The sequence below is a fragment of the Carcharhinus amblyrhynchos genome, chromosome 10 (genome assembly GCF_965287045.1).
Source record: "Carcharhinus amblyrhynchos chromosome 10, sCarAmb.v2.hapA, whole genome shotgun sequence".
In the NCBI taxonomy this organism is placed as follows: Eukaryota; Metazoa; Chordata; class Chondrichthyes; order Carcharhiniformes; family Carcharhinidae; genus Carcharhinus; species Carcharhinus amblyrhynchos.
Window position 1 is genome coordinate 81,970,117 of NC_137333.1, and position 24,977 is coordinate 81,995,093.

General features: G+C 41.3%; 1 protein-coding gene across 2 annotated transcripts in view; it reads right to left on the reverse strand.

Moving 5' to 3' along the window:
• The window catches only part of dclk1a (doublecortin-like kinase 1a), a 314,126-nt gene extending 289,358 nt beyond the window's left edge, over nt 1-24,768 (reverse strand). For both annotated transcript variants that reach the window (XM_080197467.1, XM_080197468.1), the window contains exons 1-3: nt 24,555-24,768; nt 23,900-24,280; nt 11,181-11,527 (exon numbers count right to left, since the gene is read on the reverse strand). In XM_080197467.1, the coding sequence (XP_080053593.1) occupies nt 11,181-11,527; nt 23,900-24,269 (717 nt within the window). In that variant the 5' untranslated portion in view covers nt 24,270-24,280; nt 24,555-24,768. The remainder of the gene's footprint in view (nt 1-11,180; nt 11,528-23,899; nt 24,281-24,554) is intronic.
• Between the last annotated feature and the right edge of the window lie 209 nt (nt 24,769-24,977).

Sequence of the window (24,977 nt, forward strand, 5' to 3'; positions counted from 1 at the left end):
AATTTGGTGATTCACAATTCATGCGTGTCTTTTCTTTGTTGCTGCCCAATTCGCACTTTAACAGTGTGCACCACTTAGGCATTATTATTTCTTCAGTAGAATTTGGCCCATTACATCACCCTCTATCAAACATGACAAAGCTTAGTCAACAAATTTCAGGCTCTTGTCAAAATCAAATCTTATCAAAACCCCTGAACGAGACATCATTCTCCACTTGAATGGTGTCAGCCCTGGTTCGAGGATTATACTCTTGCCAGTCAGAAGATACTGGGTTGAACTGCTACTCAAAAGACCTCAGCAGAAAGGCTAGGTATGCTCCCCAGTCACAATACTAAGGCGCCACCGTTCACCGGAGACACTAAATCAAGGCTGTCTCAAGTGAACACAAATGAGCCCATGGTACTACATCAGAGAATTCTCAACAGTGTCCTGACCAGTATCTGTCCCTCAGCCAACATCACTATAATACATCACCAGGCCATTGTCCATGCAATCTTCTGGTATATAAATTGCTTGTGAAATGTTGTCAGTGTTGTATTTCTTTGCTTTTAAAAGTGCATTTAGACATCCAGATCATGAAAGATGAGATGTAAATGCAAATCACACCTTTTTTAATATATACAAGTTATTCCTTTGATATCAATTAAATAGATCTCAGTTTCCATGCTTTGATTTTCATTCATGACATGTACCCTTGAGAATGTGGTGGTGAGCTGCAGTCTATTGAATGTAGATACACCCACAGTGTTGTTAAGGAGGGTTTCTGGGATTTTGACCCAACAACGGTGATATTCGCTGATGACACGAAGGTCGGTGGTGTTGTGGATGGTCTGGAAGGATGGCAAAAGTTGCAGCAGGACATAAGTAGGATGCAGGACTGGGCGGAGAAGTGGCAGATGGACTTCAACGCGGATAAATGCGTAGTCGTCCATTTTGGCAGAACCAACGGGATGAATGAGTACACTATCAAGGGCAGGAGTCTTGGTAGTGTTGAGGAGCAGAAGGATCTTGGGGTCCGGGTCCACAGGACTCTTAAATCGGCCTCGCAGGTGGAAGATGTGATCAAGAAGGCGTATGGTGTACTGGCCTTCATAAATCGAGGGATTGAGTTTAGGAGTCGGGAGGTAATGCTGCAACTTTATAAGACCCTTGTCAGGCCTCATTTGGAGTACTGTGCACAGTTCTGGTCGCCTCACTATAGGAAAGACGTAGAAGCTATTGAAAGGGTACAGAGGAGATTTACAAGGATGTTGCCTGGACTGGGAGGCATGCCTTATGAAGTTAGGTTGAGGGAACTGGGTCTCTTTTCCCTGGAGAGACGTAGGTTGAGAGGCGACCTGATAGAAGTTTATAAAATGTTGAGAGGAATAGATAGGGTGGATTCTCAGAGGCTATTTCCCCGGGTTGAAATGGTCGCTACGAGAGGACACAGGTTTAAGGTGCGGGGAGGAAAGTACAGAAGTGATGTTAGGGGTAAGTTTTTCACTCAGAGGGTGGTGAGTGAATGGAATCGGCTGCCGTCAGTGGTGGTGGAGGCGAACTCGCTGGGGTCTTTTAAAAGACTTCTGGATGAATATATGGGGTTTTATGGGATTGGGGGTTATAGGTAGGTGTTGATGTGATCGGCGCAACTCGTGGGCCGAAGGGCCTGTTTGTGCTGTAGTGTTCTATGTTCTATATTGTTCCATGCCAGGCTGGTATGTGACTTATGGGAAACTAGCTGGTGGTGGTGTTCCCAAGTATCTGCTCCCCTGGTTCTTCTAAGTGGCAGAGATCACAGGTTTGCAAAGTGCTGTTGAAGGAGGCTTAGTCAGTTGCTGTGGTGCATTTTGTAAATTGCATAGCAGCAGATCTGCGTACATCAGTAATGGAGGCAGTAACTGCTTAAGGTAGGGGTTGGACCAATCAAGCAGTCTGCTTTGTCCTGGATGGTATTGAGCTTCTTCAATCTTGTTGGACCTGCATTCATCGAGGAAAGTCTTGACGAATCATGGACTGCAACATAATTACTGTTCAACAGGAGAAAATCTGCCAGTTAGCTCTTTAATAAAATTAAATATGACGAATTATGGTTAAACCTCCATATATTAAAGAATAGAATTCTGTGGAATATGTTCCAAAGCAACAACACCTTTTGAAAGAGCTTGCAACCAAAACCACTCAACTTACAGCTGAGAAACTGAACTCATTAGTTCATGTGCTGAGTGTCCTCAGAGATCCAAAATGGCTTCCATGGTGTCTACACCATATTGGTCCACCAGACAGATTAAAAACAGATAAATCTTGACATCAATTCAGCTGGAAACAATGATTTGATGCCAGTAGTGGAGCTTCAGCTAACACCAGCTCTTAACCTTGCACAGCTAAAGTACTCCCACTATTTAAAAGGATCATCAACTGCTCACAGGTTAGTTGCTGGTCAATTTCTTCTGGCCATTGCTTCAGTTCTACAACTGTCTGATGCTTTCCATAGTTATTTCAGGTTATAAAACCTTGAGAGCGGAGTGGCAGGTGAAGGACCTTTTGCTGATTTCAAGGCTTTTGCATAAACCAGTTGTTCCAAGACATTGTTGCACTTGTAGGCAGGGCATTTGCACAATTTGGAGAATAAACATGGTCACACACAACAGAACAGACTGTTGAGACAAAGAAGAAGAGCAAGGATAGACGAGCTCTCCACAGAATGCCAAGTAAGCCCAGGTAAGAACAATTCCTCTGCTCAAACCACAGCAAGAAACAACATGAGAGAGGCCCGTGATTCAGTAAGGGAATCTTCACTGAAATCTGTCACTTTCAACAACCACAACGGCATAGCAGGGCAAAAATGGCATGCCACCTGTGAAGGTGCCATGTCCATGACCTGTTATGCTTCTAGTTCCTTCCAGGTTGGAGGTGGAGATATTTGCGACATCTCGGAGTTTACATAACGGAACGATATTCCATGAAGTCTAGCTAAGTTTCATTCTCTTTTGCCAACGACAAATAGGCACAGCAAGCATATAACTTTGCTCAGATTCCTCATGGTGCAGGATGCCAGTGACTGCATGCACATTTATTTACAGTCACCACATATCTATTCTGTCCTATGCCAAAAAAGAAAAGGATTCCATTCCAGCAACACCCAGCTAGTATATGACTGTGGGCAACAAATTGTACAGGTTAATCATAGAATTCTTACAGTGCAGAAGAAGGTCACTCAGCCCACCAAGTCTGCACTGACTCTCTGTAAAAGCATCCCACCCAAGCTCTCCCCTCCGCCCTATCCCTGTAAACCTGTATATTTACCATGGCCAATCCATAAAACCTGCACATGTGTGGGACTGTGGGAGGAAACCAGAGCATCCGGATGAAACACACACAGACACAGGGAGAATGTGCAAACTCCACACAGGCAGTGACCCAAACCAGGAATCGAACCCGTGTCCCTGGTGCTGTGAGCCAACAGCGTTAATCACTGTGCCATCATGCCACAGTCATCCTGAGAGAGGACAGGTTTTTATTCTTTGGAGCCGCTGCTGGCTTCATGGGATGGGGATGGTTTCTCAAGAATCCTGATGATCTGTTGGAGGACCAATTTCTGGACTGATGAGACACTGTAATCCACAGTAATGGTCACAGCATGATAGCCTTGCAGGGCTTGAATCTGAGATTTCACTGTAGTCCTCGGCCGTTCTGCTGGTGTTGCAATAGATGCTATGACGTTGGCCATCAGATGCTGCATTGGGGTTGAGTCCAGCATTATGATAATGAACATAGAACATTACAGCACAGGCCCTTCGGCCCTCAATGTTGTGCCGAGCTATGTCCAATCCCAAGATCAAGCTATCCCACTCCCTATAATCCTGGTGTGCTGCATGTGCCTATCCAATGACCGATTGAAAGTTCTTGAAGTGTCCGACTCCACTATCACAGCAGGCAGTGTATTCCACACCCCAACCACTCTCTGAGTGAAGAATCTACCTCGGACATCCCTCCTATATCTCCCACCATGAACCCTATAGTTATGCCCCCGAGTAACAGCTACTTCCACCCGAGGAAATAGTCTCTGAAAGTCCATTCTATCAATCCCTCTCATCATCTTATAAACCTCTATTAAGTCGCCTCTCATTGAAGCTGGCAATCACTTCCTGACAGGATGGGTAGGCTTCACAGCTTTATGTCAAACTGAAGTTGGGCTCTACCATACTGACCACAGGCTTTCTGGCAGGCTTCCCAAAGCACCAAGCAGTTCATCAGGGTACTTCTGGAGGCTTTCAAACTTGAAGCACTTGGGTCTTTAAAAGCACGTGGCATCAATGATTTCAGCCGCCATTTTCCAGCCCTACTTGTCGGTAAGATCTTCCAGTCCCACCGATAATGGGAGTGTGCAAACAACAGTAAACCCATTGACAATAGCAGGACTGGAAGATCCCACCACCAACCAATTACAGGCCACCTCTGAAGAACACACTGAGGGGTGGGGGAGATTGAAAATTCCATTCTTCATCCCACATCAAACTGGAACTTGTGCTCCATATCTTATGTACAGATCCTGCCTCCAACTGTCCTCGAGGGTAAACTTGGAGTGGGGGGGGTGGGGGAGTGGTTTTCCAGTCCCACCTGCCATGGGAATCGTAGCAGGCAGGGATAGGTGGCACAGATCCGTTGACCTCTTGCAGGCTTTTCTAGTTTTCGGGTGACCATGGCCAGAACATCCAGCCCATGCACTGGAATTCTTCCACCTTACCCATCACAGAATCAGAGCGGGTGAGGGGCAGACAACAGAAATATTCCTGTTGGGAATTTCCTGTTGTGCTCGAGCAAGGCCGTAAAATCGCACTATTGTGTCAGTATCTGAGCTGGTGGCAGAATTATGAAATCAGTTGATAGTGCCTGGTCTTCACTGCTTCTTGACATTTCCCACCGCCTGCTCAGATTGAACTCCTGGATAGCTGAAAAGAGAAAAGGCACAAGGGAAACATTGTGGTGCATGGGGAAGTAGGGAAAGTAGGAGCTTATAAAGATCAGCAGTTAATAAATCAGAAGAGGACATGGGATGCAAGGAGGAGATTTAAGTATGTGGATGCTGTCAACTTTAATTGTTTCAGGCCTGCAGCTGGCCACAGCCTCACCAATGGTTGTGCCAATAATGGCAAGGATCATCTCCTCCATGAGGGGGTTAGGCCATACAGCATACTTGTCCCCTTCCAGTTAGCTCCTGCCATTTCTGGTTATGCACCACCTTCTCCTGCAAAAGAGGGAAATGTAGAGGTGTGTGCCATGCAATCTCTTTGGCTCATGTAATTATTGTGCTTGAATTGCTAGCAACGTGCGCAAGGTGCAATATATGGCTGAGACTTGCAGCTAAGTACATGATGAGTAAAAGAGTACAGGTTGAATTGCTGGTAGGCGAGTGAGAATATTAAGCAGAGCCCAAAATTGCTGATGTATTTTGTACAGTATGGCAATTGAAGAAGTATTCAGAGACCTGAACCACGTGTGAGGTGTTTGAACTTATTGCGGCACTGTATTTTAAGTCTTGACTCCTGGCACTGACCTCCATGGCTACCTATCTTTTGAGACATTAGCTGCAAGGCTTTTCCTGGCCCAATCTAGATGCAGGACTTCCACTTTCCAGCTTCTCCACAAGGGCCTCTTAGAGCAGCCTCTGAAAACCTTCGAGTCCACACCCTCCCATGATGTGCTATTCTTCTGTCTTCCGCAGATCAGTTTCACTTCCTACACGATTGCCAATGTCCGTCCCAGCCAAAATGTGCATCCTCTTTAAGATATGTAGGCTGGCTTTAACTGGCACTAGATATTCAGGATATTGACTGCACACATCAGGGGACCAATGGTTTGTGTTGTTAATGCAGGCTGCAAGTAACAATCGTTCAAACGAAGAGGCGGCACAAAGTTGGCATGTTGCCTGCCTAACACTGAATGAGCCCAGGTTAATCATGCATCACAATCCCCACACCTTATCAAATTTCACCCCCACTTCTTTAATAAACTGAATGACCATTCATTAACCTGTAGGCATATTCTGTACCATATTTCTAAAGGTATTCAAGACCGAGATGTCACCCAGTTAATCATAGAATCCTTACAATACGGAAAGAGGTCATTCAGCCCATCGAGCCTGTACTGACAACAGTCCTACCAGGCCCAATCCCCAGAACCCAACATATTAAAACTGCTAATTCCCCTAAGGGACAATGTATCATGGCCAGTTAACCTAAACTGCACATCTTTGGACTGCGGGAGGAAACCGGAGCACCCAGAGGAAACCCATATAGACATGGGGAAAATGTCCAGAGTGACACAAGGCCAAAATTGAACCCGGGTTCCTGATGCTGTGAGACAACTGTGCTAAATACTGTGGCACCTTTTTTTTGATTCGCTGGAGTTTATTAAGGTCGTAGTAAGAAAATTTGATATTTAGTACCAGGTGATTATAGTATGGGGCGAGAATGAGACGACAAATGGGCATTGAGAGTCATTTTGCATTGCTTAATAATCTAATTCACGATTACATCCGAAATTACAACACTTCTTTCTCTCGGATTTGTGCTGTATCTTTTATGTCCAAAATGTCCAATTAGATTTAATTAAGCAATAACGGATGAATGCTTGCAATGGGCTTACAAATTAAAGATAAGTAGGTTTACGAAAGGAAAAGGCACTAATAACTGTGGTGAATGGAACATTCTAACCGCACTTTCAAAACCAATTGAATGATGCCTCAGCTGGATAATAGTGTGATCAGTTTGAGAGACAGCCCCGTGTCAAAAATGGGTCCAAACCAGTGAGGCAAGATGCCTTTTGACAAAAATAATCAAGTATAAAATACTGCCTCGGGAGGAGATTTTGAGGAAAGAAATCCAACAAAACAAATTTTAAATTAAAAGCAAACAACAAAGGAATCATACATTAACTTGAAATACCTATTAAATTGGTTGTAAAATGACAAGCAACCCGAGGCAACTTGGGCACAGTATCATCAATTGATAGAAAGCCTTTGGCAATAGCTTGTTAGAAAGATAGCTTTTCATATAATATTGAAGTATTGATATCCACTCAATAGTTTCATATCAGGAACCCCCAGTGCTCAAAAATCATGACATTAGACTAATATGGACAGGAAGACTTTTAATATAATGATGTACATTATTTATATTGCTCATGCGTGGATATATGCACACAATGCTTATAAGTGACCCTTAGTTATGTTAAATAACATTTTTGCACCAACATCAACCTTTGGTGATTTTGTTGTTCATAATGCTAGAATCTAAAAATATTCGATTACATTACTCTTACATTTTCAACAAGTTACATTCACTTTATTAATAACCATAAACACAATGCAAGATGTTTAATAGTTTAAAAAGTTCTAGAATAACAATTTAATCAAAGATTTTCACTCATGTATAAATCCCCTCATAACTTTGCCCTTACCTTTTGTTTTATCCTTCTTCAGGATTACAAACTCCCTTCCTAAAATCTCACCGTTTGTGCCTTGCAAAAAGTTGCTTAGAGTCCTCTTGACAGTTAACTGTGCTCTATGAGTTTTTGTTGTTAATTTTGTGGCCCCGATGGCAATGTCCACATCACTTAAAAATGTGGAAGGCTTCAACCTAACCTCTGGGGAGGCTACTGTCTCCATCACTTCAAGCTGAAAAACATGCATCAAAAACTATTGGGTTTCCAAACCATTTATTGTGTATGTCATCAAGTTCCCCTCATTAAAATGTACCATAATTTTAGAAAAGAGTGTGCCTTTCAATACATAAATATATTCACAGCCTTCAGATAAATTTATAAAATTGGAAAATAACGGTTGTTGGGCCCCTGTCATTCTAACATTAAATATGGTCAAGCACATACAATTAAATTAGCTCCTCATGCCCAAAGCATTTGCCGTGCTCCAGTTTCCAAAGTTAGCTAGGAGTGTTTACAAAAATAAGTTCAACTTTCCAAAGCTGCAGTGAGATCCTAATGATATTTTATCCTTGATTGACCCATTGCACCAACTTTAGACGCTTATTCTGTACAATGCAGTATCACACCAATGTAACAGAACTGGTATTATTTACTATCAAGGGTGAATACTTATTCAGAAAATGCAAAAATAATATAAAGCTACATCAGGAATATAATTTGAAATGTGCTGCTTATGCACTGGCAAAACTAAAAATCCATTATGACTCACTTAGCCAATACTTCAACATATCAACATATTACCATATTTATTGCATTAGAACATGAACTCTATATTCTTTGTTAAATAAAGCATTGAATTCCATTTATTCTGTGACTTTCAACACAATAAAAATGATATGAAAAATGTTGTGGTATTCCACTACAATGAGCTTATCAAATTAGTGCAGGATAGGAACAATGGTTCTCTCAATTCTCCCAATATGGACACCACAAAAATCTCAACTTCCACACATTGGCCATCCTGCCCACCAGGGGAATTGAAGCAGGAGAGGGGTGGACAATGGGAAGGTCCGTTGACCTCAGGTGGGATTTTAGGGTTTTGGGGTGACCGAGGCCGTAAAATCCCGCCCGTTGTAACTGTGGTGTCAGCAGAAATTATCACTTACGAAAAAGAAGTGGAATTTTGTAACTCAATGTTACCTTTCTTAATTAGGGCTATCTTGCCGTTCTGTCAACATGCTGAAGAAAGTAGGGTTATTAGCACTATTGGTTCAGCATCTCAGCAGGATATCAATTGGAAAGGACATAGTTCAATCAGTTGCAAACATACACCTTCAACCAATCAGATCACAGTGCTTTCAAGTAGTTGCAAGAATGTACATAAAATTCAATCATAAACATGAATCAAGAAGATGGGTAAGAAACAATTTACTAGATTACTTCCAATTTATTTCTTAAAATGAAAGGCATTGTGACTATTCTTGATTTCCTGGAATATTTCATAGATAATTTCCATGGGGAATGTTTGAGATATAACTGATAAAATGAATTGGCTCTGAACCATTTCCTCCTCAATTTGCATTTTAGAAGGGACCAACTACAACAAACGACCATAATTTTCTGAAGATTCAGATAATTAACCCATCCAGTGAAATTTGTGAGCTCCACATTCTTCAGTCTCCACTGGAATAAGAAAGCCTAACACAGTATTAGTCGAATAATGATCTGATCATTACCAGTGTGATGTAAAAATCCATACTGCTTCAAAATGAAGAACTATGGTATTATTTGTTTTGTTGCACATGTTTCTTTTTCTGATGGACATTTTTACACTGGTTACCTTGCACTACCCCTGAAAACTATATTTTGGTTTCTTTAGTTAAGTTTCCTTTGTGTTTTAATCTAAATTACAGTGCCATACCAGAGATTGTGGTCCCCTTTAATTTTTGTTTAATTTCTTGATCATTTGTTTATTTAAATACTGATTACCTTCAAGGTATTTCTCCATTAGGGAAAGCAACAACAGCTTGTGAGACCACAATTTCAACACTTAATGAAGGACTGGAATTTTGGATTTTTTGATCACTCAACACTGATACAAGTTAAGCAGCCATTAGAATTTAGAAAAATACCTCAACAACGTTGTCTGATTTTGAAATATTGTCACTGGATTGGGAATGCAACCATTTCCCAAATGCAATTTAGCCTGTATAAGATATTAATTTTGAGATGTTCCATTTTTACTGGGTAGTATACTGGAAAAACTATAGCTGAATAAATTGCTGGAAATATTTTACTGCTTCAGAGGATGTGGGCATCACTGATTAGTCCAGCATTTCTTGCCCATCCCTAACTGTCATTGAGAAGGTGGTGAGCCACCTTTCTGAATCCCTGTAGTCCATATGGCTTAGGTACTCTGCAGTCCTGTTAGGAAGAAACTTCTAGGATATTTACGCAGTGATGTAGCAAATACTCAACAGACGTGGCAACATCTGTAGAGAGAGAAACAAAGTTAACAGGTTGGATTTTCCTCTCTGGCCTCCTACCCCAGGATCAGGACTTCCCAGCAGTGAGACCAGAGGAACAACCTCTGTGGAAGCTGTCTCCTAATTGGCCACCTCCAAGCTTGCTGTGCACGTAAAAGTGGACATTGTTGAGGCAGGTTGAAAATCATGAGGGCACCTCAATATGAGAGGCTCTCTCATTGGCCTGAATTTCATGCAATAAAAAAAAGGTTCCAGTCAGTCAAGTTATGTGAGCGGGAAACCCCCTCCACTTCAGGACTGGAGTCTCTGACTCAAATGGATCCCCCAAGTTGCCACAAGAAGGTCACCTCCATTGAGTTGCTGGGCTCCACAACCAGTGAAATAAGGGCAAACACAAAATTTGCCCTAATTGGGGTGTTAACCATGCAAAAATCCCCTTTATATCCCACTCCATGGAAGGCTTCCTAAAGGCTCTGTTGGAGTGCTGTTCCAACATGGCTCTCCCACCTCTATTTTCCCTCTCCCACCTCTATTTTCCCCACTTCCCCCAACCTTCCATCATAAGTCTGGGAGAATTCAGTCTGCAGTTCCAGGTCAGAAAGTTTCTGTTTTTTGTTTCCGACTTCCAGGCTGTACTTTGCTTTTGTATTGTTGTTGTTGGATGTCTCAACTGCATTAACTTCAACAATATAATCGTAGCTTCTTAATTCTAAAATAATTCCTAACACAACTATAATACTTTTAAAACATTACAGCATATTTATCTAAAATCAGATTCAGTCTTCATAAGGGACATTAGTAAAACCACACAACCTACTTCCTGTCCAATTTCTGAGCTGGAATCATTTCTCAGACTTCTTTAGTCCTCAATCTTACTTTGTCAAGTGACCTTAGAAGACACTTTAGCCTTCTCTTTTATTGATAAACTGTGCTCCAGATGACACTGACCTTTACTTTTATATGCAATCTGACATTTATTTTTTGAATCTAAAGAATTAAACATTTCCACCTGTTGGACTGAGAAAAATACACATCAGAAACTAGACAAAAGTTTATAATTTTCAATAGTAACCAAAAATTGCAAACTCCAAAGGTAACACTTCAAAAACCAAAATGCTGGGTCATACAGAAAGTATAACTACAAATGATGGTGAGGGAGAAGTCTGATTCACCGCAAGTGACATGTTAGCTAACTAGTGTTACCAAACTCCCCTCCATTTCCTCACTCATTTGGCTTAAATATTATTATAGCTACAATTTCATTCATACCTGTTTCCCATCCAGCGTGTACAAGCGCTTAACTGCACCTGAATCCAACTTGATAGCATCAGTGATATCTGTAAGAACTTGGTCGAATGAATGTGCAGTCTTCTTATTGAGCAGAATCCTAACAGCTTTCCGTGGCTTCACTCCGCTTCTAATGATGGTCACCAGCTTGGGGCGAATGAAATCTTTGTTCTCTTTCGTCTCACTGGGACTTGCTTTGGCACTACTGATTGATGTTGGTGTGCGTCCGGTTGTAGTTGCCTTCACATTCACTGACCAGTTAGGGTTTACATTCTTTGTGTAGTCCACTTTCCGAAATGATTCAAAAGATGCACAGACATAACTTTCCCCTATGGAAAGACAACGGATTCAATTCAATAAATGCACAGACAGTGCTCAGAATACAACTTAAATTGTTTGAAGTAATAGCATTTCTATATTGAAATACAATTTTTACTATGAAATGTACTCCTAGTAATATTCATAAAACATTACACTTCAATCTTCTATTTCTATTTGAATTTGCAACCCTTCAGTCCTGAAATAGTTCACTATGCTGGACATATGTCCATGGACATTCGTACCTCTTCACTCTAATAATGATTCTCCATGTGTGGACCTAGACTGTGGTGGATGGGAATGGTGGCCACAACCCAGGTGTATCTTTATCTGAATTCCACAGTTAGTGTAATGGTTCTGATACTCAGACAAACAGAGGCACTGAGGTCATCTGTGCAAATGCCAACATCACAATTTGTGACACCAAATACAACAAATCTGGTCAATTACAATTTCTAGATTGTTAGAAAATCTCAATGATTGACTTCTTTTTTGACCCAACCCTACTATTGACATCAAGTCAAAACCTGCTGCTCAGGTTAGGGAAACTGTCCCGCAGGTAATTCAAGAAGCAATCTGTCATAGTCACCATTACTAGCAATAAAGGATTCTACTTCTGTCACTATTTCAGGTATGGCATTTCAGGCCCAATCTGTTTGTATAAGAAATCCAACATTTCATCTTCATTCTTTCATTGATGAGTTTAAATTTAAAGACCTTAACATTAAATACTCACAATGAACAGGAGACAATCAGGCATTAAAAATCAGATGTGCAGAATCTAATCCCTCCACCATTTTATATAGCTGTGGATATCAGGGTTTCTAATGTCCTATAATAAAGGGTGGTGTAATGGAGGGGTGGATGCTTACCATATATCAGATTTCTACAGTGCACTTGGGAGCACAATGAGGTTACCAGATGCTGCAGGGTTTCTTTTAAATTTTATTTATTAGTCACAAGTAGGCTTACATTATCATTGCAATGAAATCACTGTGAAATTCCTCTAGGCGTCACACTCTGCCACCGTTTGGGTACATTGAGGGAAACTGTGGGTTTCTCAGGGGTGAAGGAAATTACTAGTGAACCAGGGACAAAACATGCTGCCTCTCCAGGTTTCAGCACTTTGTGGTCCAAGAGCAGGGGAAGTGTTCTCCCCAGACCCCACAAGGAAGCCTCCAACCCACCTCAGCCTTGACTAACCAGCTGACCCATCTCCCCACCTCCTCCCCAAAACTAGTTGCCAGAATCTCTCCTCTCTCAGCCCCCATCTCCAACATCTCCCAAAACCTTCTGAGTTGACCACAGACAGAACTTTCCTCTCATTCTCACTTACTTGACATTCATATGGATTTAGTATGGGAAAGAGGGCTGCCATTTCACGGGATACCAACACTGATGCTGGACAGGATGAAACTGGGACAGACCCATAAGTGGGCTGGGAACAATTTGCTGGCCAGAAGGATAAAGAGGCCTGGGATGACTGCAAACCAAAGTCATCAATGGTGTTGAAGTTCATACATGTCTTTGAGGTTCAGAAATATGAAAAATGTCAGAATAGGTAAAATATAGGAGTGCTACATGTAAATAAAAAGTCTAATAAAAAAAAAATCAAGGCTGCATAAGAACAGGAAGGTCTACTGCCAAATTGGAAGCTCTTTACAAAACAAGTGAATGGGAGCAGTAACCCAGCTTGATGTAATGGCCAGTCAAATCTGGTTATGAGGTGGAATGACTGGGAGATACCAAGCTGTATAGAAACTAGAAAACAAGAATTAACATTGATAAGGACACTATTGCATCATTTAAAGAGAAGCTCAGTCAGGGTGATTAGGGAGTAGAAAGACTACAGATGGAGTTAACAAATGGAAAAAAGTGTGAGGCTTTGGTGGAATAAGAACAAAAATAGCTAGAAAAACTCAGCAGGTGAGGCAATATCTGTGGAGAGAAATGGAGGAAAGGGGCAGAATTCTCCAGTCATTCACTCCAGCAAGATTCTCCTGAAGTGCTCTAGTGAATGGAGAATTGGTTGAGCACCAAATTCTCTGTTCTCTCTGGTAGTGACGGCAGGGCACAAAGAGCCGAAGAATACCAGCCAGTGTCAGCTCATAGACCTTTTTGACAAAAGGTCATCACCCTGAAATGACTTCAGGTTTCTAGCATCTGCAATATTTTAGTTTTGTGTTGGTGGAAGTTGCTTACAACTCTTGAGGCAGGACATGATAAAGCAGTGAGGAGATGTAAATACAGAGATCCAAAGAAGCTCGTTGTAAAACTTACAACACAGTATCATGGAAAAGACAAAAAGACAACAGGTTCTGGAAATCTGAAATAAAACCCTTCCACGCAAATACAGAACATGCAAAAACTATCGAAGAGTCATATGGATTTGAAATGTTAACTCTGTTTCTCTCTCCATAGTTGCTACCAGTCCTGCTGAACTTTCTCAGTATTCTCTATGTCTATTCCAGATTTCCAGTATGTACAGTATTTTGCATTTATTTTACCTATTTACCTCCCCACCTCCCCAGGCAAACAGTGATTCTGTGCACTTCTTTCAAATTAGTACACAGCATCCACTGATCACAATGTGGTCTGCTCTACACTGGGGAGATTTTTCCACAAGGAAGCATGACCCCAAGCTACCAGTCACCTGCCATTTTTATTATCCAACTTAGTTGCACGCTGACCTCTTCAGTCCTCAGCCTACCGCAGTTTTCCAATAAAACTCATCATAGGCTCTAAGAGCAGCGCTATCTTTTCATTACAGCCCTCTGGACTCAAAGCTGAATTCAACAGTTTTAGACTATCACCCCCTTCTCCTGTTTTGTTGCCTTTTTCTTTACAGGTTTTGGTTTAATGAGTATTTTCAATTCATATCTCAATCTAGATACATCTTTCGCTTCTTTACTTGTCCCACTGCCTCTGCTTTTGGCATTTCACCATCAATTCTTTTGTCATTTAATCTCACCAGTCTTGGGTGACATGGTGGTACACTGGTATACTGCTGCTTCACAATGCCAGGGACCCAGGTTACATTCTTGGCTTGGGTCACTGTCTGTGTGGAGTCTGCATGGGTTTCCTCTGGGTAGTCCAGTTTCCTCCCACAGTCCGAAAGACATGCTGGTTAGGTGCATTGGCCATGCTAAATTCTCCCTCAGTGTACCCGAACAGGCGTCAGACTGTAGCGACTAGGAGACTTTCACAGTAACTTCATTACAGCTTTAATGTAAGCCTATTTGTGGCACTATGAAATGATTTATTAAAAAATCCCTATTATGAAGCAACAGATGAAAATTGATCCAGAAAAGTGAGGTAGTAAGAACATAAGAACTAGGAGCAGGAGTAGGCCATCTGGTCCCTCGAGCCTGCTCTGCCATTCAATAAGATCATGGCTGATCTTTTTGTGGACTCAGTTCCACTTACCCACCCACTCACCATAACCCTTAATTCCTTTATTGTTCAAAAATTTATCTATCCTTGCCTTAAAAACATTCAATGAGGTAGCCTCAACTGTTTCACTGGGCAGGGAATTCACAGATTCACAACCCTTTGTGTGAAGAAGTTTCTCCTCAACTCAGTCCTAAATCTGCTTCCCCTTATTTTGAGGCTACGCCCCCTAGTTCTAGTTTCATCCACCATGGAAACAACTTCCCTGCTTCTATCTTATCTATCCCCTTCATAATCTTATAAGTTACTATAAGATCTCCCCTCATTCTTCTGAATTCCAAGTCTACTCAGTCTCTCCTCGTCAGCCAACCCTCTCAACTCCGGAATCAACCTTGTGAATTTCCTCTGCACCCCCTCCAGTGCCAGTATATCCCTTCTCAAGTAAGGAGACCAAAACTGTACACAGTACTCCAGGCATGGCCTCACTAGCACCTTATACAGCTGCAACATAATCTCATTGTTTTTAAACTCCATCTCTCTAGCAATGAAGGAAAAAATTCCATTTGCCTTCTTAATTATCTGCTGCACCTGCAAACCAACTCCTTAAGATTTCTGCACAAGGACACACAGGTCCCTCTGCACAGCAGCATGCTGCAATTTTTTACCATTTAAATAATAGTCCATTTTACTGTTATTCTTACCAAAATGGATGACCTCACATTTGCCAACATTGGACTCCATCTGCCAGGCCCTCGCCCACTCACTTTGATTATCTATATCTCTTTGCAGACTTTCAGCTTCCTCTGCACACTTTGCTCTTCCACCCATCTTAATGTCATCTGCGAATTTTGACAAACTACACTTGGCCCCCAACTCCAAATCATCAATGTAAATCGTAAACAACTGCGGTCCCAACACTGATCCCTGAGGCACACCACTAGTCACTGATCACCAACCAGAAAAATACCCATTTACCCCCACTCTTTGCTTTCTGTTAGTTACCAAATTCTCTATCCATGCTAAATACATCACCTGTAACACTGTGCACCTTTATCTTATGTAGCAGTCTTTGGTGCGGCACCTTGTCAAATGCCTTCTGGAAATCCAGATACACCACATCTGCAGTTCCCCACTGTCCACTGCACATGTAATATTCTCAAAGAATTTCACCAAATTAGTCAAATATGATCTCCCCTTCATGAACTCATGCTACGTCTTACCAATGGGAACAATTCACAAGAACAAAGAAAATTACAGCACAGGAAAAGGCCCTTCGGTCCTCCAAACCTGCACCAATCATGCTGCCTGACTTAACTAAAGCCCCTTATCCTTCCGGGGACCATATCCTTCTATTCCCATCTCATTCATGCACTTGTCAAGACGCCTCTTAAAAATCACTACTGTATCTGCTTCCACTTCCTCCCCGGCAACGAGTTCCAGGCACCCACCACCCTCTGTGTAAAAGGTCTGCCTCATACATCTCCTTCAAACCTTGCCCTCACACCTTAAACCTGTGCCCCCTAGTAATTGACTCTTCCACCCTGGGAAAATGCTTCTGACTATCCACTCTGTCCATGCCTCTCATAATCATGTAGACTTCTATCAGGTCTCCCCTCAACCTCCGTCGCTCCAGTGAGAACAAACCAAGTTTCTCCAACCTCTCCTCATAGCTAATACCCTCCATATCAGGCAGCATCCTACAGATCTTTTCTGTACCCTCTCCAAAGCCTCCACATCCTTCTGGTAGTGTGGCAACCAGAATTGAACACTATATTCCAAGTGGGGCTTCACTAAGGTTCTATAAAGCTGCAACATGATTTGCCAATTTTTAAACTCAATAACCCGGCAATAAAGGCAAGCATGCCATCTGCCTTCTTGGCTACCTTCTCCACCTGCATTGTCACTTCCAGTGATCTGTGTACCTGTACATCCAGATCCCTTGGCTTATCAATACTCTTAAGGGTTCTGCCACTTACTGTATATTTCCTATCTGTATTGGACCTTCCAAAATGCATTACCTCACATTTGTCTGGATTAAACTCCATCTGCCATCTCTCTGCCCAAGTTTCCAACTGATCGATATCCTGCTGTATCCTCTGATGGTCCTCATTGCTATCTGCAAATCCACCAACCTTTGTGTCATCCGCAAACTTACTAATCAATGCAGTTACATCTTCCTCCAAATCATTTATATATATTACAAGCAGCAAAGATCCCAGCACTGATCCCTGAGGGACACCACTTGTCACAGTCCTCCATTCAGAAACACACCCTTCCACTGCTACCCTCTGTCTTCTTTGACCGAATCAGTTTTGTATCCACCTTGGCAGCTCACCTCTGATCCCATATCCCAGTGTCTCGCTATTTCTTCCTTGATGATAGATTCAAGCATTTTCCCTACTACAAAAGTAATGCATTAAGAAAGTAGGAGGACATTTAGAATATCATAGTAAAATTAAACAAAGTTAACAAGGTTTTATGAAAGGGAAAAAGTCTGAGAAATATACTCTTGGAGTATTAACAACCAGGGTTGATAAAGGGAACCAATAGAGGTACTGTATTTGATAAAAGCCATCTAAAATGTTACTGTACAAGATCATGGAATTGGGGGCAATATGTCAGCATTACTGGCTTAATTTCAGGTGGACTGCAACAAGGATTAATGCTAGAGTGCTGTTTTAGTGTCCTTACTTGCAAAAATAAATATTTGAACTGGAGGAAATCAAGAGAAGATTTACTTGTTGATTCCTGGAATGAAAAGGTTGACTTCTGAGGAAAGTTTGAGTAGGTTGGGCCGATACTATTGGAGTTCAGAAGAATGAGGTGATCATACTGAAATACAAGATTCTGAGAGGGCTTGACAGGGTGGATGCTGAGAGGATATTTCCCCTTGAGGGCGATCTAGAACTAGAGCACTCCCCTACAGCAGCGCAGGCAGAGTCATTAAATATGTTCAAGGCTGAGTTAGATTGATTTTTGATCTACAAGAGAGTGACAGGCTGTGAAGGACAGAAAGGGAAAGTAGAGTTAGGACCACAAACAGATCAGGCATGATCTTACTGAATGGCAGAACAGGCTAGAGGGGCCAAATGGATTACTGTTATTTCTTATGTTCTTATGGTGCATTTTGACAGAAGGAATAGGAAGAGGCAATATTGACTAAATGGCATGGTTCGAAAAAATGTCCAGAAACTAACCAATCTCAGGGTTCTTGTGCATGGTTCTTGGTAGATAACAGTACATTTTGAGAGCACAGCTCGCAAAGCATAAATAGGTGAGAGTATACAGTATGCTGAACCTTTATAAAGCTCTGGTTAGCCACAATTAGAATATTGCATCCAGTTCAGGTCACTACATTTTAGGGAGAATATGAAAGCCTTTCAGAGGGTGAACAGGATTTACTAGAATGATTCCAGGGATAGAAAAAATTAGCTCCAAAGTCATCTTGGAGAGGTTGGAGTTGTTCCCTTTCAAGCAAAGAAGATAACATAGAGTTGCAAAAGATTATGGCAGGTTTAGATTAGGTAGACAAGGGATAGGTTGTTCCCATTAACTGGTGACACAAGCACTTTGGGACACAGATGTATGGTTTTGGACAAGAGATGCAGAGGAGAACTTTGTGATTGTTAATGAGCTGGAACTCATTGCCTGGCGAAAGCAGAGGTGATTAATGATTTCAAAAGGGAATTAGAAGGGCACTTGAAGGAAATAAAACAGGATTACAGGTTATACCTGGGGAAATGGGACAGTAGAAAGCAAGAATAGATTCCAGTGGCCGAATGGCCTATATCTGTGAAGTAACAATTCGAGTTCTGATGAAAGGTCACAATTTGAAATGTTAACTGTTTGCCTGTCTACAGACAATGCCAGGCCTGATGTGTCCAAAGATGTGCGGGTTAGGTTGATTGGCCTTGCTAAATTGACCCTAATGTCAGGGGGATTAACAGGGTAAATGAGGGTTACGAAAATAGAGCCTGGGTGGGATTGTGGTTGGTATAGACATGATGGGTCAAAGGGCCTCCTTCTGTACTGTAGGGATCCTATGATCCTATGAATATTTCCAGCATTTTCTGTTTTATTTCAGATTTTCAGCATCCACAATGTTTTGCTTTTGACCTTTTCTTTTGTTTTTTTCTCACCCTTCCCCTTCCATTTGCTTAATATTTTTATATTTCAAACCTTTTCTAATTCCGATTAAAGGCCATCAGCTCAACCTCCGCAGATGTCGTCTGACCTGCTGATTATTCCCTGCATTTTTGGTAACAATTTGTCATTAGTAGTGAATTGGTTAGGAAATTGAGATTAGGGATAACTGGAGTGCTAACATTAGCAGGTTTGAGACTGGTACTGTTATCTCTTGATCTGTACTGGAGCCTTCGCTTGTCATTGATATTTATGAATGATTCAGATGAAGGAATAGAGAGGCGTACATCTAAATTTGCCGATGAAACTTTGGTTACACAGTAAATAATGTAGATAAAAGCAGAAAGTTGCCAAGGGGACACTAATAAATTAATTGTGGGTAAAATCATGGCAGAGGAACTTCAATGCAGAAAGTGAGAGACCTTCCACTTTGGATCTAAGAAAAATAGATCAGGGTATTTCCTAAATGGCAGGAAGCTAGATTTCTCAAATCTGAAAGTGTCAAGGGGCATAGAGGGAGTACAGGAGTATCGTGGATTATATTGAATGGCGGAGCAGGCTCAAAGGGCCAAATGGCCTACTCCTGCTCCTGTTTTCCATGTTTCTACGTACTGTGGATGACCAGAGAGATCAGAGACCAGAGAGACTCAAAACAGCTTATTCTCTGTTGCCATCAGACTTTTGAATGGACCTACCTCGCATTAAGTTGATCTTTCTCTACACCCTAGCTATGACAATAATAAATCAAATCAAATTAAATCTAGCAGTCCAAGTATAGAGGTTAAGGATGGAATCTTACCACTGTTCTCGCCAGCAGGACTTTCCCAACCCGCTACAGGTGAATGGAGATTTGGCTGGCCGCCAAATTCTCCGACCTCACTGCTGTAGCAGTGTGGTGTGAACGGGCAGTAAGAATGTCCACTTTGTGGGTGCAAGTACAAAAAAAATTTAAAAAGCGAATTGAGTGTTGATTTTTATATGTTAAAGCTGGAAAAAGGTTTGGTCAGATCCATTCAGGAATGTGGCATTCAGTTCTATGCATCACACATCAAGGATCTATCGATCAGGAAGGTGGTGCAATGGAAATTCTCTAGAATGGTACTAGGGTTAAAAGGGTTAAATTGCAAGAACGGGTTTCATAGACTGAGTTTGAATTGCCTTGAATATAGGAATCAAGGTGCAGTTTCAGAGGTTTAAACTGATTAAGGAATTGAAAAAGAATTATTTCCCCTTGTAGGAAATCTCTGATCAAGGGGGCACAGCCTGAAAATCAAGCTAAGCAAAAATAGAGCAAAGCCATTTAGGGTTGGTGTCAGAAAGCATTTCTTCAGACAAAAAGGTTACCATAATACCAATTTCACTGGCTTCATGCCCATTTTTGGTGAATGTCAAATTTCCTTGCCATCAACTAAGTCTTCTTATTCCTTTTGTTTCATCTTATAGTGCTCATTTCCTCCTTATTCCTCCCGTCCATATGTATCATCTCAAATTGCTCTACAATAAGTTCAATCTCAAGTTTGTCTATCCAATCTACTAACATGACCATGCCCTCTTGAAGTAACATAGGGTCATCTTAACACCAAGCCATGCCCAAAATCTTTTGCCGTTTGTAATATGTCTCCTACACCCAGGTATAAATTATTTAAGATCAATGGTACCAAAACTGATCTCTGGGTTTGCCATCATTTTTATAAGTTGTAAATTTAGCTTCACTTAGTTTTTTGTTCTTCAATCAACTTCTTGCATGCTAATTCATTTGTTGCCCACTCCCAAGCTCCTGTGTACACTTCTCGCCCCTTCGTAAAAATCATGGCTGATGTTTGGATCCAAATGAAGAATTTAAACCGCAATTATGTGAAGACAAGTGTCTGTTAGTTAATTAACGGATGATATTAACTTTACTAAAATAACCCTCAAAATATCATAAAATATTGTTTGTGTGGCCACATTTATCTGATCTACCCTTTGTAAATGTTAAGGGTTAATACTAATACCTCACTTGAGGGATATTAGCAAACAGGATTTAAGATTATGAATGAAAATATACAATATTCAACTTTATCATTCTTTCTAATTATCACAAAAAGAATTTAAATATTTATAAAATTGGTAGATAATGGTATGTGTATTACTTCAGAGATCTTGCGAGCTCTCCCCAGCATACATTCTCATTCTGTCTTTTCTATACCCTAGCTATGACTGTAACACTACATTCTTTACCTTTTCCTTTCCTTCTCCCATATGTACTATATGAATGGTATGCTGTCTATATAGCATGCTTTCCACTGTAAACCAATACATGTGACAATAATAAATTAAACTAAAAGAAGATTGCTTGAATTAAAGTAATGTCTTTGAGTTGTTGTTCATGCCATTCTTCTCAAACATTGCTTCTTTCCATTTCTATTTGAAGGAAAGACTGATAAACTTCCATTATGAAAAGTATTAATAAATTTGAAGATTTGGGAATTAAAGCTAGGGAATAGAATAAATTGGCTAAGAGATAGAATAGTAATAGTTAGAAGAATGTCAGGATCAGGTGAGCAAATTCCAAAACTTGATATGACCAATTTATTACTTGGAATCAAAAAAACTAAACCATGTTGGTCAAACCTGCTGAAAATATTAAAATGGGATGACTGGCAGTGAAACTGCAGGAGACAGCTCAAAACTGCAGCTTGTCTTAGACATGTGCATGGCGAGAACAATGGCACATAAAATACAATTAATAGTGTATATCAAAAAGAAAAATGATATGAAATCAACAAGAATGAAGTTAAAAGCAGTCTTGACATCCAACATGTCCATCTGATGCAACACGCAATAATCAAACTAACCAGTCGAATATTGAATTAATGAGTTAAGATGAATTATTAAATTGGGCAAATGGATTCCTCATTTATATTGTCAACCTTCACAAGGTTTCTTTTTCTTGAGGAATTCCTCAGTAAAGCCCCAGGATCTCCAAACAGGCAGACCAAAACCAATGGATTAAACATTTTCTGTTGATTATGCAACAAATTAGTTGCAGTCCAATTTTTAATTAAAAGAAAAACAGCGCAACAAAAACATTTTCAATTTGCATTTCCCTGAGGATATGAGAACTGAGACCCCAACTAACCCCAAAATGGCACATGTTCCTTGCTTACTTACGTTGTGTGGGGATTTTTTTTGACATAGACACTTTCTAGTCACTGCAGGATCTAGGGAGGGTCAACTCTCATTGTGACATAGATGATCCCCTCATCGATAAGCTGCTCTTACTAAATCCCATGTACCGCAGCACAGCACCACCAGTCACCAATGGCAACCACATCCAAGTATTCAGAGTCAGGGTTAAAGGTGAGGTAAGGATCCTCTGCAAATTTAGGTTGGAATAAATGATTCTCTGTGACACTCACGACTTGAAAAGACCCAAATTAAAAGGAAATAACAATTTCCAGAATTACACCTCAGATACACAGTTGAGGCTCCTTTCAATTCCAACCACTCAAGTGTATCCATCATCATTAGAAAATTGAAAGCTAATTATTCAAAATGGCGAAACTCTAATCATTAAATAAATAGCTTGGCAGGTGATTTACACAAAAATGAATTGACTGAAATATGAATCCTTAGCAAATCAAAGCGGGTGGTGGGCTCTTGGTGAGATGCATTCTACATCTCAACAATAACGTTATATACTGCCACCAGCAATTAACCATCTCATTCACTTATGGCCATTCCAATTTTTTTTTGCTTTTATTTGGAGAATGTAGTTCATTACAACAGCAAGTGAAAATGGTGAGCAGAAGCACATTTCAAACGGACTAAAAAGGGAGAAAGGAGGCTGACTCCACCCAGATATCCTCTTTGTGTGTCAATGCAGATATTCTGTACATCCCTATCTTCCGTCTTACCTTGAGTTAACACTCGTAGAATGAAAAGTGCATGTGTGTGTTTGTTAGATAATTATTTAATTGCTACCTCTGATAGTTGTTAAAATTCACACTGCCAGCACACCGTGTATATTGCATCGTAATTTAGCTACAACATCGCTGGTTAAAAGGGGGCTACGATTAAATGACCCTTTGACTGTTTTCCCTATGTTTTCCGTCTTTTAAACAAACACTCAGTCAAAATGACCATGTTCTCACATTACTGTTATAATCATAGCCCAGTAGCAGCCGGGTGGGAGGTGGAGGGGTTCAATAGTCTCCAGGGATAAATGATACCAGCCAACCCAACCCATTACTAATTCCAACAGTCCACCCCTCTTCATGTACGCTGCGGTACGGTGAATAAGAAACTCTTGGTTCAGAGACTCAGAAATGATTCATTTCCTCAAATTGTATCAAAAAAAAAGACAAGATGATATAGGTGATTGGCAAATCCATTGGCTTCCTCCAGCTCACTCAAATAAGTTGGAGGTTTTTATTTCGGTGGGGGTGGGTGACCTACAAGCAAGGGACGTTCTCATGAATTTGAATTGTAAAATGATTGCATTCTGACAGCTCGGCCTTTCCCATTCTCCATCATGAATAGTTTATAGAGAAAATAAGGACCATTAAATTTCTTATTTGCTTGGCGTTTTTCTTCAAGACGTTTTTGCTATTTTCGATTCATAGTTGAAAGGGAGTCAGAGGGGAGGAAAGAGTTGGTGTGTTATGTTGACCCAATGGTGGAGGGCTTGTGGGGAGAAGTGTGGGGATGGCTGGTACCCTGAGATGACCCCCTCTGCACTCAAATTAGCTGCTTACAGATTCTACTCTGCAACCCAGTGCAGCTACTGATTGGGTGGGGGCTTGCTGCTAATTAAAAATGTCCATTTCTGTTTTATTTCATGATATGGTTGGGATTTCCATACACACCTGCCACTAGCTCCTCCAGACTGGTGATTTTCTTGAAGCCATCGATGGTGTAGAGGACCCTGACTCCCTGGGGCAGGTTGACGTTGTCGGAGAGAGTCCGGGTCAGGTCAGCCAGCAGCGCCTCGAAGGAGCGGAAGCGGTCCTGGGACACGGCGTACACGATGCCCTTAAAGTAGCGGTCCCCGTTGCGGTAGAAGCGCACTTTCTTCGCCTTCTTCTCCGAGCTGAGAGTCTGCAGCGTGCGGGTCCGGTAGAAGCTGCAGTGGGCGCTGTGAGTGGGGCTGGGCAAGCCATTGAGCCGGGACGCTCTGCCGTATCTCATCCCCTTGTCCCGTTCATCAAAATGCTCAAATTCCAAATCTCGATCCATCTCCAGTCGATCTGCAATGATGGATTTAAAACAAGAAAGACAAATGCCATCTGGCTTTAGAATTCGTCTCCAGTCCACAGAAACCGAGGTCGCCTTAACAACAAAGGGAAATCTCTATTATAAAAAAACCCACACCTCCCATCTCCTGACAGCCTCAAAATACGATGTTCATCTCAAAATCCTCAATTAAAAACATATTCACTGAGCAATGCACCTTTGATGACATAAATTGTCCCCGTTTACACCCACTGATTTAGATTACACGAAATGTAATATAATACATACCAATGTCTGGAGGTGAATGTGGATTCCGAGACGCCTTTATTTTTCCAGGAGATTGCCTTCCTGATATTTTATTTGGCTTTGATGGGAAGGGGAGAGACAGAAGGAGAGTTGTCTTTGTTGTGTCTCCGGACCTCTATCTGTGTGTGTATGTGTGTATGTATGTTGTGTGTGTTACAGAGGGGGAGAGAGAGAGAGACAGGGCTGCAGCTGCCGGTTTCTGCTGTTAACTCTGATTTGCATTGGCCCGTCCCTCATTTGAATTCATCCTTCACACCAGTCACACACTCCTTTTAATTCTCCCCAGAGAAACTGATAAGGGATTGCAAATCCGCGCATCTTGCCTGTCCGGCACGTCACATCACACGTCCGGCTTCTGGACAAACGAGTTAATTAAAGTTGTTTAATTTGTACAAGATAAAAGGT